Here is an 11654-nt window from a genome sequence, read left to right as displayed (position 1 = left end):
CGCATAAACTAATTACTAAAATTTTTATTTTATTTTAATTTTTATTATTATTATTATTTTTGTATTTTTCTGAAGCTGGAAACGGGGAGAGACAGTCAGACAGACTCCCGCATGCGCCCGACCGGGATCCACCCGGCGCGCCCACCAGGGGCGACGCTCTGCCCACCAGGGGGTGATGCTCTGCCCCTCCAGGGGGTCGCTCTTTCAGGACCAGAGCCACTCTAGTGCCTGGGGCAGAGGCCAAGGAGCCATTCCCAGCACCCAGGCCATCTTTGCTCCAATGGAGCCTTGGCTGCGGGAGGGGAAGAGAGAGACAGAGAGGAAGGAGAGGGGGAGGGGTGGAGAAGCAGATGGGCGCTTCTCCTGTGTGCCCTGGCTGGGAATCGAACCCGGGACTCCTGCACGCCAGGCCGATGCTCTACCGCTGAGCCAACCGGCCAGGGCTTATTATTATTATTTTTTACAGGGACAGAGAGAGAGTCAGAGAGAGGGATAGATAAGGACAGACAGACAGGAATGGAGAGAGATGAGAAGCATCAATTATCAGTTTTTCATTGCAACACCTTAGTTGTTCATTGATTGCTTTCTCATATGTGCCCTGACCGTGGGGCCACAGCAAACCGAGTAACCCCTTACTTGAGCCAGCGACCTTGGGTCCAAGCTGGTGAGCTTTGCTCAAACCAGATGAGCCTGCGTTCAAGCTGGAGACCTCGGAGTCTCGAACCTGGGTCCTCTGCATCCCAGTCCGATGTTCCATCCACTGCGCCACGGCCTGGTCAGGCTAATTACTAAAATTTTATAGCGCGCCAAAAAAGTCGATTTTTTTTTGCCAAACAAAAAAAATTTGGTATAATTTTTTTTTTAATATTTTATTTATTGATTTTTTTAGAGAGAGAGGAGTGAGAGAGAGAGACAGAGAGAGAGAGAAGTGGGAGGAGCAGGAAGCATCAACTCCCATATGTGCCTTGACCAGGCAAGCCCAAGGTTTCGAACTGGCGACCTCAGTGTTCCAGGTCGACGCTTTATCCCACTGCGCCACCACAGGTCAGGCCTGGTATGATTTTTGATTAATTCACACAACACTGCTATTACATTTTTTAATTTGACAACTTAAGGGAAAAGAGGTCAATGCTGTTGACTACCTAGTCGGGTGCTGCACCTTTTAATGTTATATCTGGACAGCGAGGAAACAAATGGTTTGCCACACAATTAAGTAGCCAAATTAAGGAGTCTTTATTTTAATGCCGGAGACCACATGAGAACTATAGCTACCAAAATCATGCGGCCCTGAACGAACTCAGGGATTTGCTTTTAAAGGCATAAAAAAGTGAGGGGAGGGGGTGAACACCTAGCCAAAGCAGGTTTACAGAAGTGAAACAGGCTTTCGGTTATTGTTGGAACAATCTAGGGAGAGTCTTCAGCAAAGCAATTTACAAAAAGCAAAAGAATGTGTTCTGTTATCTCAGCTTTTTTTTTTTTTTTTTTTTTTTTTACAGAGACAGAGAGTGAGGGATAGATAGGGATGGAGAGAGATTCATTAGTTTTTCATTGCGTGTTGCAACACCTTAGTTGTTCATTGATTGCCCTCTCATATGCCTTGACCATGGGTGGGCGAGTAGCCCCTTGCTGGAGCCTGCGACCTTGGGTTCAAGCTGGTGAGCTTTTGTTCAAACCAGATGAGGCCGCGCTCAAGCTGGTGAGCTCAGAGTCTCGAACTGGGTCTTCTGCATCCCAGTCTGACGCTTTATCCACTGCGCCACCGCCTGGTCAGGCTAGCTGGGCTTTTTTAGAGGTTGTTAAGGCAGCATCCTGATGGCTTTCCTGGAATTTAGACATTAGAGAATATTTATGGACTTTATAGATTATGGCTTTACACAACTCTTTTCATTTACTCATCTGCAACTCTTGCAAAACTCGTTCTATGGTCTGGGAAATGGTGTTTCTACATTTCATTAATAGTTCTCCCAGTACACTGCTGGAAAGTGCTGGACACTGCGCTATCCTGACTTGTTTTCCGGCGGATGGCTAGACCGTTTTAGCCCGCCCTTCCAGCTCGGCATGCCCAGGGCGGGGAGGGGCGGGGCCATGTACAGGTCGGCGCGCGAAGTCGGCATGTCGCACAGTGCTTACGCAGCACGCACACGGCCGGCAACGGCGCTGCGTCAAGGCTTTCCGGCGCTCGTCGGCTGAGACAGTGACTCCTCTGGGCCTCACTACTGGCGTCCTGCGACGTAGGAGCGAGGTCCCGGCGCCATGAGGCGCAGCAAGGCGGAGGTGGAGCGGTACATTGCCTCGGTGCAGGGCTTCGATCCGTCGCCCCGAGAGGTGAGCGGACCCTGTGGGCAGCGGCTTCGGCCCAGGCCCGGCCGCGGTCTCGCGTGGCGCCCGCCAATCCCTGTCATGTTCTGTGGAGATGCCGGCCGGCTCTCGCGGTTCGATGGGCAGCGGCGCGTCCCCGAGTCCGAGTGGGACGAGAAGAGGGGTGAGAGCGGCGGGCGGCCGTCGGTGCCGGCTCTTCCTCTTCCTCCGGCCTCCGCCCGCCTACCTCCTCCCCCGCGGTCCACCCGGTACCGGGCCTCGCCCCGGGGCCTGGGCCCGCCATGTCGGGCGGGGTTTCCTTCGTATCCCGAACAGGCACTTCCGTGGCGGAGGCGGCACCGGCCTGGGGGCTGGTGCACCGGTGGGCTTTGGCGGCTGTGATCCGGACCCTCGTAGGCGGCCCGGGGACCCCGACCGGGGCAGCCGCGTTCGCAGCTGCTTGTCTGACGGATTGCTAAGTGAAACTGGGGAACCCCTGTTTTGAGACGGGTCCTCCGCCCCCCCCCCCCGACTCCTACCACTCTTTGGAAACTTACTTGTCTTTTAAAAATATTAAAACGTAATTTTAGGAATTTTGAACTTCTTACGGGGCTTTGTTACCATGTCTTAAAAATTTTAACCTCTTCAAACCATATACTCAGGGCGTTTCTCCTCTGAAGATAAAGTGCTAGATACATGTTGCCTTCCCCGTGACTTGAACTAATGGTGTGTAGTGTGGGGAGGAGGGTCTGGAGCCGGCGCCTGTGGCTGCAGCAGCTCTGCGGTTTGTAAGCTGCAGGACTTGAGGCAAGTTCAACTTACTTCCTCAGTAGGATGGAGTTGTGGTATTGATACAGCATGAAGGGAGATCGTGTTAATCATTTATGGCAATGTTTGGAACAATGTAAGCACTAAAAAGACTTTCTGACCTGTTGTGGGCAAGGGCCTATTACAGTAAAGATAAATGTGGAAGTTTAAAAAAATCCCAAAACTCAGGGACAGTCAGAAACATAGTTTGTATCTTTTAGCATATACTAGGCTTGATGTGTTATTTTTGTGCTCCCTACAGCTTTGTGGTTATTGACACCTGGAGAGAGTCAGGATTCTTGTCCAGAAGCCCTGGCAGGGTAGCTCTACCGTTAGAGCAAGGTTCTGATGCCAATGGTTTGGGGTTCAACCCTCAGTCCTGGCACCTACAGGAATCAACCAATGAATGCCTAATAAGTGGAACGACAAATTGATATTCTGTTGTTCTCCCCCCCAATCAACACACTGAAATCCCGAGGTTTTTCTAAAATAAATGATTTTTCCTGATTACTATTATACTCTTGAAATGTAAGAAACAGTTATAATAACCAAACCTAAAATTTTGCCCCAACCTTCTTTATTTGATACAAAAGCTAGGTAGTTTAAAGAACATTTTAACTTCTGTCTAGATATGTGGTTATTTTAGGGAGCCAGGGTCCCTACTAACATGCTTTTCAAAAAGTTGTAACAATTTCAGAGGTACAAAAACTCTTAATAAGACTCTGATTTAGGCCCTGGCCGGTTGGCTCAGCGGTAGAGCGTCGGCCTGGCGTGTGGGGGACCTGGGTTCGATTCCCGGCCAGGGCACATAGGAGAAGCGCCCATTTGCTTCTCCACCCCCCCCCCCCCTTCCTCTCTGTCTCTCTCTTCCCCTCCTGCAGCCAAGGCTCCATTGGAGCAAAGATGGCCTGGGCGCTGAGAATGGCTCCTTGGCCTCTGCCCCAGGCGCTAGGTGGCTCTGGTCTCGGCAGAGCAACGCCTTGGAGGGGCAGAGCGTTGCCCCTGGTGGGCGGGCCGGGTGGATCCTGGTCGGGCGCATGCGGGAGTCTGTCTGTCTCTCCCCGTTTCCAGCTTCAGGAAAAAAAAAAAAAAAAAAGACTGATTTAGTCTGACCAGGCGGTGGCGCAGTGGATAGAGTGTTGGACTGGGATGCGGAAGGACCCAGGTTCAAGACCCCGAGGTCATCAGCTTGAGCGTGGGGCTCATCTGGCTTGAGCAAAAAAACTCACTAGCTTGGACCCAAGGTCGCTGGCTGGAGCAAGGGGTTACTGGGTCTGCTGTAGCCCCACGGTCAAGGAACATATGAATAACTAAGGTGTGGCAACGAAAAACTAATGATTGATGCTTCTCCATTCCTTAGTTGTTCATTGATTGCTTTCTCATTTGTTCATCTCTTTGCTTTGCCATGTTTTTTACTCCTTCACTCCAGCTTTTGCCCTTGTTGAAATGTCATTTGTGTTTCTTTAATTTTTATTTTTCCAGATGGCTTCTATTTAGTTTTTCTAGATTTGTTTAGTTGGCTTCTTGTTTCAGACCCCCCTGTTCCTACTTCTCAGAGGCAATTTGACAACTTGTTATTTGTTCTACCTTTTACATCTAGTATACTTCATTCTTCTGAGTCACATACATGTATACTTTTATTTCTTGATCTCCTTTCCTCCATTTTAGACTTTTTTACTCTGTTCCTCCAGGACTCTGATCAGAGATGTTTTTATTTCCTCTTGTTCTTCCAGTACTATTATTGTAATTTTTAGTTAAATATTTTGTGTTCATATAATTATGGTAAGGTAAATATCTTTGCACTTGAGTAGTTTTGTAGTTTTATTTTTTCTGGAGTTAAATGCTTTATTTTTATTTTTGGTTCGGTTAGTTTTCTGTGATATATGACTAATTCTTTACACAAACTCAATTTAAACTCTTAAGTGTGACAGAACAGTTCACATCATCTATCAATTTTATTGATTGATTTTTTTTAGAGAGAGAGGAGTGAGAGAGAGAGACAGAGAGAGAGAGAGAAGGGGGAGGAGCAGGAAGCATCAACTCCCATATGTGCCTTGACCAGGCAAGCCCAAGGTTTCGAACCGGCGACCTCAGTGTTCCAGGTCGATGCTTTATCCCACTGTGCCACCATAGGTCAGGCTATTTATTAATTTTATATTAAAAAACATTTTAAAAAAAATCTTTCTTTTGGAGTACACTTGTTTCACTGCTTTAACCTGGAGTGGTTTCTGTTTCTTTTTGCTAACCAGCTGTGCTCCTGGGACTTGCCTTCATCATCATTTTGAGAAATCACTTCACATTTCTGTGTTAGACTTTTGGTTTCCTGTAACTCTTGTCCTCTTGACTTATTTCCTCTGTTTTGGTGTAGCACAGTTTGCTTTGAAAAGGAATGAATTGGAAAAATTCTTTTTAGCATAGTAGGTGTGAAAAATGTCTACCTAACAATTGATAGTTTGGTTATCAAATTCTGGTTTGAAATAATTGTTTCTTCAATTTTGAGAGCATTGCTTAATTTTCTGATCACTTGTATCGTTACTCGTCTGATGTACTTCTTGCTCTTATAGCTTATTGGTTTTCTGGAAGAATTTTTTCACTTGGCAAATTTATTTCAGTTCTGGGACATTTCTTTGACACCCTGCCCCCACTTCTTTGGTCGCTTTTTTTTTCTGTCATTTTTCTGATGTGTTCTTTATTTATGTTCAATTATAGTTAACACTCAATATTATTCTGTATTAGTTTAAGATGTACAGCAGAGTGGTTAGAAAATTATGTACTTTAGCCTGACCAGGTGGTGGCACAGTGGATAGAGCCTCGAACTGGGATGCAGAGGACCCAGGTTCAAAACCCCTGGTCGCCGTCTTGAGCTCAGGCTCATCCGGCTTGAGCACCGGGTCACTGGCTTGAGAGTGGGATCATAGACATGACCCCATGGTCTGTGGTCTCTCTCCCTTCCTGCTCGTCTGTCCCTATCTGTTTCTGTCATTAAAAAAAAAAAAAAAAAAAGGAAATCATGTACTTGACAGAGTGGTCCCTCTGATGCTTTACCAACTTCGCTCCATGCATAGTTATCATGATATTATTAACTTTATTCCCAATGCTGTACTTTATATGCCTGTTACTTTTCTGTAATAACCAATTTGCATTTCTTTTTTAATTTAGAAATTAAATTTAATTAATTTGTATTTCTTAATTTCTTTACCTTTTTTGAAAATCCAGCCCCCTAAGCTCCCTCCTGTCTATTCTCTGTATCTGTGCATGTTTCTTTCTTTTTTTAAATTCATTTTAGAGAGGCGGGTGGGGGAGAGGAAGAGAGAGGGGAGGGCACGGGGAGGAGCAGGAAGCAGTAACTCCCATATGTGCCTTCACTCTGCAAGTTGGGGGTTTCGAACTGGTGACCTCAGCATTCCTGGACTTTATCCACTCTACCACCACAGGTCAGGCCTTTATGAGTCTGTTTCTATTTTGTTTTGTTCTTTAGATTCCACATGTAAGTAAAAGCATAAGTTGGTTCAGGGTTGACCCTCCACATTTTTCTCTCTTATTTGTGTCATCTGTTCTGTTTTTTGAGAGATTTCCTTTAACCTTATTTTCTGGGAGAAGGGGATTAGGGAACTCACCGTTCAGTCTCTAGACTTTGCTTATCGTCCTCTATAAGCCTTACCCTCACCCTTGTCAGGTCTCCACAAGTGCAGAGCCTACCAGTTTATACTAAGAACAAGCTCATTTACTTCAGCTTTTTGCAGGGGGTTTGAGGTGAGGGGAGTCAGTTGTGGCATCTTTCAGGGTCTGAATGTTTCTATTTTTATAGCCTTCCGTCATTCTTGATATTTAGCAGCGTAGGTGAATTCAGGTATTTGCTTACAGTGACGTAGGTATCACGGAAAGAAGCACACTTAACTCCACCATAGATTGTCCTGTATAGGGGTTGACTCTGCTGTTTCCTAGCGATGTTTGTATTCTCACACAAGGCACTTTCCCCCTGAGCTTCAGTTCCGTTGAGAAATGAACAGACTAGAGACAGAATATAAAGTTTTCCCCAAATTTTATGGTTCTGTATATTAGTCTTTAATAACTATAGTTCAGGGATAGTCATCTTTTTTATACCTACCGCCCACTTTTGTATCTCTGTTAGTAGTAAAATTTTCTAACCGGCCTGACCAGGCAGTGGCGCAGTTGATAGAGCGTCGGACTGGGATGCACAGGACCCGGGTTCAAGACCCCGAGGTCGCCAGCTTGAGTGCGGGCTCATCTGGTTTGAGGAAAAGCCTACCAGCTTGAACCCAAGGTTGCTGGCTCCAGCAAGGTGTTATTCGGTCTGCTGAAGGCCCGCGGTCAAGGCACATCTGAGAAAGCAATCAATGAACAACTAAGGTGTTGCAACGCACAACGAAAAACTGTTGATTGATGCTTCTCATCCCTCTCCGTCCCTGTCTATCCCTCTCTCTGACTCACTCTTTGTCTCTGTAAAAAAAAAAAAAAAAAATTAAAAATTTTTCTAACCACCCACCAGTTCCATAGTAATGGTGATTTCTAAAGTAGGGCAGTAACTTTACTTTATAAAATTTATAAACCAGAGTTACAGCCAGTTAAAGCATATAGTAATAATTACTTACCAAGTACTTTATGTCGGATTTTTGCTAAGTTTGGCAGAATAAATCTTTATAAAACAACTTAACTACAATTAAATCTTTTTATTTATACTTTGGTTGCTCTGCTACCACCCACCATGAAAGCTGGAATGCCCACTAGTGGGCAGTAGGGACCAGGTTGACTACCACTGCTATAGTTTACCTTATGACAGTCCTCATTAATGAGATAGTTGGCAGTGAAATAGGTAATGGGGTTGGTTTTTCTATCATGCATTGACATACCTTGTGGGAGTCTATTCACTTTACTTACTTACTTCTTAATTAATTAATTTTAGTGAGAGGAGGAGAGGCAGAGAGACAGATTCCCGCATACTCCCTGACTAGGATCCACTGGGCAAGCCCTCTATGGGGTGATACTCTGCCCATCTGGGGCCACTGTTCCGTTGCCCAGTGCTTTTTTTTTCCAGTGCTTGAAGCAAAGGCCACATAGCCATTCTCAGCACCTGAGGCCATCTCACTTGAACTAATGGAGCCATTTCTAATGGAGCCATGACTGCAGGAGAAGATAGAAAGAAAGAAAGGGGTGGGGGAGAGGTGGAGAAGCAGATGGGCACTTCTCCTGTGTGCCCTGGCCGGGAATGGAACCCGGGACATCCACATGCTGGACTGACACTCTACCACTGAGCCAACTGGTCAGGGCCAGTCTATACATTTTAAAAAGGGGTAAGAAAGTTTTGTTTCTTTGAGTGCCATCTTAACTGGTATGTATTGTTATTGTCATAAACTCCTTATCTTTTAAAATTTCTGAATTCAGCCTGACCTGTGGTGGCGCAGTGGATAAAGCGTCAACCTGGAAACACTGAGGTTGCTGATTCAAAACCCTGGGCTTGCCTGGTCAAGGCACATATGGGAGTTGATGCTTCCTGCTCCTCCCCCCTTCTCTCTCTCACTCTCCCCTCGCTATAATGAATAAATAAAAAAAATATATATTAAAAAAAAAAAAAGCCTGACCTGTGGTGGCGCAGTGGATAAAGCGTCGACCTGGAAATGCTGAGGTCACCGGTTCGAAACCCTGGGCTTACCTGGTCAAGGCACATATGGGAGTTGATGCTTCCAGCTCCTCCCCCCTGTCTCTCTCTCCTCTCTCTCTCTCCTCTCTAAAAATGAATAAATAATAAAAAAAATAATAAAATTTCTGAATTCATAGCTGAGGGTTAAGGGAGGAAGACTGTGACCCAATTTTGGTATATTCCTTTGGTTATTAATAAAATTCTTGCCTTATCCTGGCTGGGTAGCTCAGTTTGTTTATTCATTATAGAGAGGAGAGAGAGAAAGAGAAAGAGAGAAGGTGGGGAGGAGCAGGAAGCATCAACTCCCATATGTGCTTTGACCAGGCAAGCCCAGGGTTTTGAACCGGCAACCTCAGCATTTCCAGGTTGACACTTTATTCACTGCGCCACCACAGGTCAGGGTAGCTCAGTTTGTTAGAGCATCATCCCCATAGGCCGAAGTTAAGGGTTTGATCCCCTGTCAGGGCACATATAAGAATCAACCAATGACTGGACCTCTGGTGGCGTAGTTGATAAAGGTGGTCCTGGAATGCTGAGGTTGCGGGTTTGAAACCCCAGGCTTGCTTGGTCAGGCACATATGGAAGTTGATGCTTCCTGCTTCTCCTTTCTTCTCTCTCTCTGTCTAAAACATGAATAAATAAAATCTAAAAAAAATTTTTTTATTAAATTTATTGATTTTAGAGAGGAAGAGAGAGAGAGAGAGACAGGAACATCAATCTGTTCCAGTATGTGATCTGACTGGGAATCAAACTGGCAACCTCTGAGGTTTGGGACGATGCTCAAACCAACTGAGCTATCCAGCCAGGGCCAAGTTATTTATTTATTTATTTATTATTTATTTATTTATTTTGTGGCAGAGGCAGAGTCAGAGGGACAGACAGGAAGAGAGAGAGATGAGAACATCAATTCTTTGTTGAGGGTCCTTAGTTCATTGATTTCTCATATGTGCCTTGACTGTTTGGTTACAGCAGACCAAGTGACCCATTGCTTGAGCCAGCAACTTTGGGCTCAAGCTGGTGACCTCGGGGTCTTGAACCTGGATCCTCTACATCCCAGTCCGACGTTCTATCCACTGCGCCACTGCCTGGTTAGGCAGGGCCAAGTTATTTTTAAACACTTTTTTAGTTTGTAGGTTGGTTGGTAGGTAATGAAATTGTGATTTGACTATAAATACACTACCTCATTTTAGACTTGGAACTTTATAAAAAGATGCAGTTGATTTAAAAATTTATTTTAAAAGATTTTATTTGTTGATATGTAGACAGAAAGAATGGGGGGAGGGAGGAACGGGAAGTGTCAACTTAACTCATAGTTGCTTCTTATATGTGCCCTGACCTGGCAAGTCCAGGGTTTTGGGGTGGTGACCCCAGCATTGCAGTACTTACGTCATCCACTGTGCCACCACAGGTCAGGCATGATGCAATTGATTTAAATACCATATTTTCTCATGTATAAGACATACCCTAATTTTGGGGTCTGAAATTTGAAAAAAAATGTATTACATAAAGTTATTAAACTCAGGGTTTTTTTTACGGAAACAGAGTGAGAGTCAGAGAGAGGGATAGATAGGGACAGACTGACAGGAATGGAGAGAGATAAGAAGCATCCATCATCAATTTAAAAAAATTTTTTTTAATTTTTTACTTATTCATTTTAGAGAGGAGAGGGAGAGACAGACAGAGAGAGAGAGAGAGAGAGAGAGAGGAGAGACAGAGAGAGAGAAGGGGGGAGGAGCTGGAAGCATCAACTCCCATATGTGCCTTGACCAGGCAAGCCCAGGGTTTCGAACCGGCGACCTCAGCATTTCCAGGTCGACGCTTTATTCACTGCGCTACCACAGGTCAGGCTGCGGACATAAATTCTTTTTTTTTTAATTTTTTTATTTTTTTATTTATTCATTTTAGAGAGGAGAGGGAGAGACAGAGAGAGAGAAGGGGGGAGGAGCTGGAAACATCAACTCCCATATGTGCCTTGACCAGGCAAGCCCAGGGTTTTGAACCGGCGACCTCAGCATTTCCAGGTCGACGCTTTATCCACTGCGCCACCACAGGTCAATACTGCGGACATAAATTCTTAATTTCTGATGTTGTCTTATGTTGCTGTACTTAAATTTGTTTTGTTTTATAACGAGAATGGTAAAATGTGGAACCATGGCTTTTAGAACATACATGTATTTCTACAGATAATTTACTTTACCTTATCTGTGAACAAAAATAAAATATATTAATATTAACCTCTTTTGGACAGATTTTTAGTTCTTGTGAAAATTTTTCAAAATTCAAAATACGAAAAATAACTTAATGTTTTTTAGAAGTCAATGAAAGGATTCTATTTTGCGAAGCTGTACTATGAAGCTAAAGAATACGATCTTGCTAAAAAGTAAGTACCAATCTAAACATGCTTTAGTTTCCTAAAATCAGTGCTTTTGCCTTAACTCATGTTCTTGAAAAAAAAAAAATTTTTTTTTTTTTGTAACAGTTCTCCTAAGTATGTTCTGGAAAGACTAGCCTAGAGTTAATGGAGATTGAGCCTAGAATGATTATTTTCTGTGTGCCTACCTAAGGCTGAGCATTGGTTTAAAATACTTTGTCTTGGGTTAGAATAAAAGGCAGCCATGCTTATATCTTGACTAGAAAGCCCGGCGGTCATACGAAATGACTGCTGTTCTAGATATTATAAATTGTAATTAAAGCCTGACCAGGTGGTGGCGCAGTGGATAGAGCGTCGGACTGGGATGCGGAAGGACCCAGGTTCGAGACCCCGAGGTCGCCAGCTTGAGCACGGGCTCATCTGGCTTGAGCAAAGAGCTCACCAGCTTGGACCCAAGGTCGCTGGCTCCAGCAGGGGGTTACTCGGTCTGCTGAAGGCCCACGGTCAAGGCACATGTGA

General features: G+C 44.8%; 1 protein-coding gene across 2 annotated transcripts in view; it reads left to right on the top strand.

Annotated features, from left to right (window-relative positions):
• The first annotated feature begins 2148 nt into the window (after nt 1–2148).
• The window catches only part of LOC136330933 (E3 SUMO-protein ligase RanBP2-like), an 87431-nt gene continuing 77925 nt past the window's right edge, over nt 2149–11654 (top strand). For both annotated transcript variants that reach the window (XM_066268559.1, XM_066268558.1), the window contains exons 1-2: nt 2149–2325; nt 11077–11144. In XM_066268559.1, coding sequence (XP_066124656.1) covers nt 2254–2325; nt 11077–11144 — 140 coding nt within the window. In that variant the 5' untranslated portion in view covers nt 2149–2253. The remainder of the gene's footprint in view (nt 2326–11076; nt 11145–11654) is intronic.

The sequence above is a fragment of the Saccopteryx bilineata genome, chromosome 3 (genome assembly GCF_036850765.1).
Source record: "Saccopteryx bilineata isolate mSacBil1 chromosome 3, mSacBil1_pri_phased_curated, whole genome shotgun sequence".
NCBI classification, from domain to species: domain Eukaryota; kingdom Metazoa; phylum Chordata; class Mammalia; order Chiroptera; family Emballonuridae; genus Saccopteryx; species Saccopteryx bilineata.
Note: the sequence above shows the minus strand (reverse complement) of the source record. Positions and strands in the feature narration are given on the sequence as shown.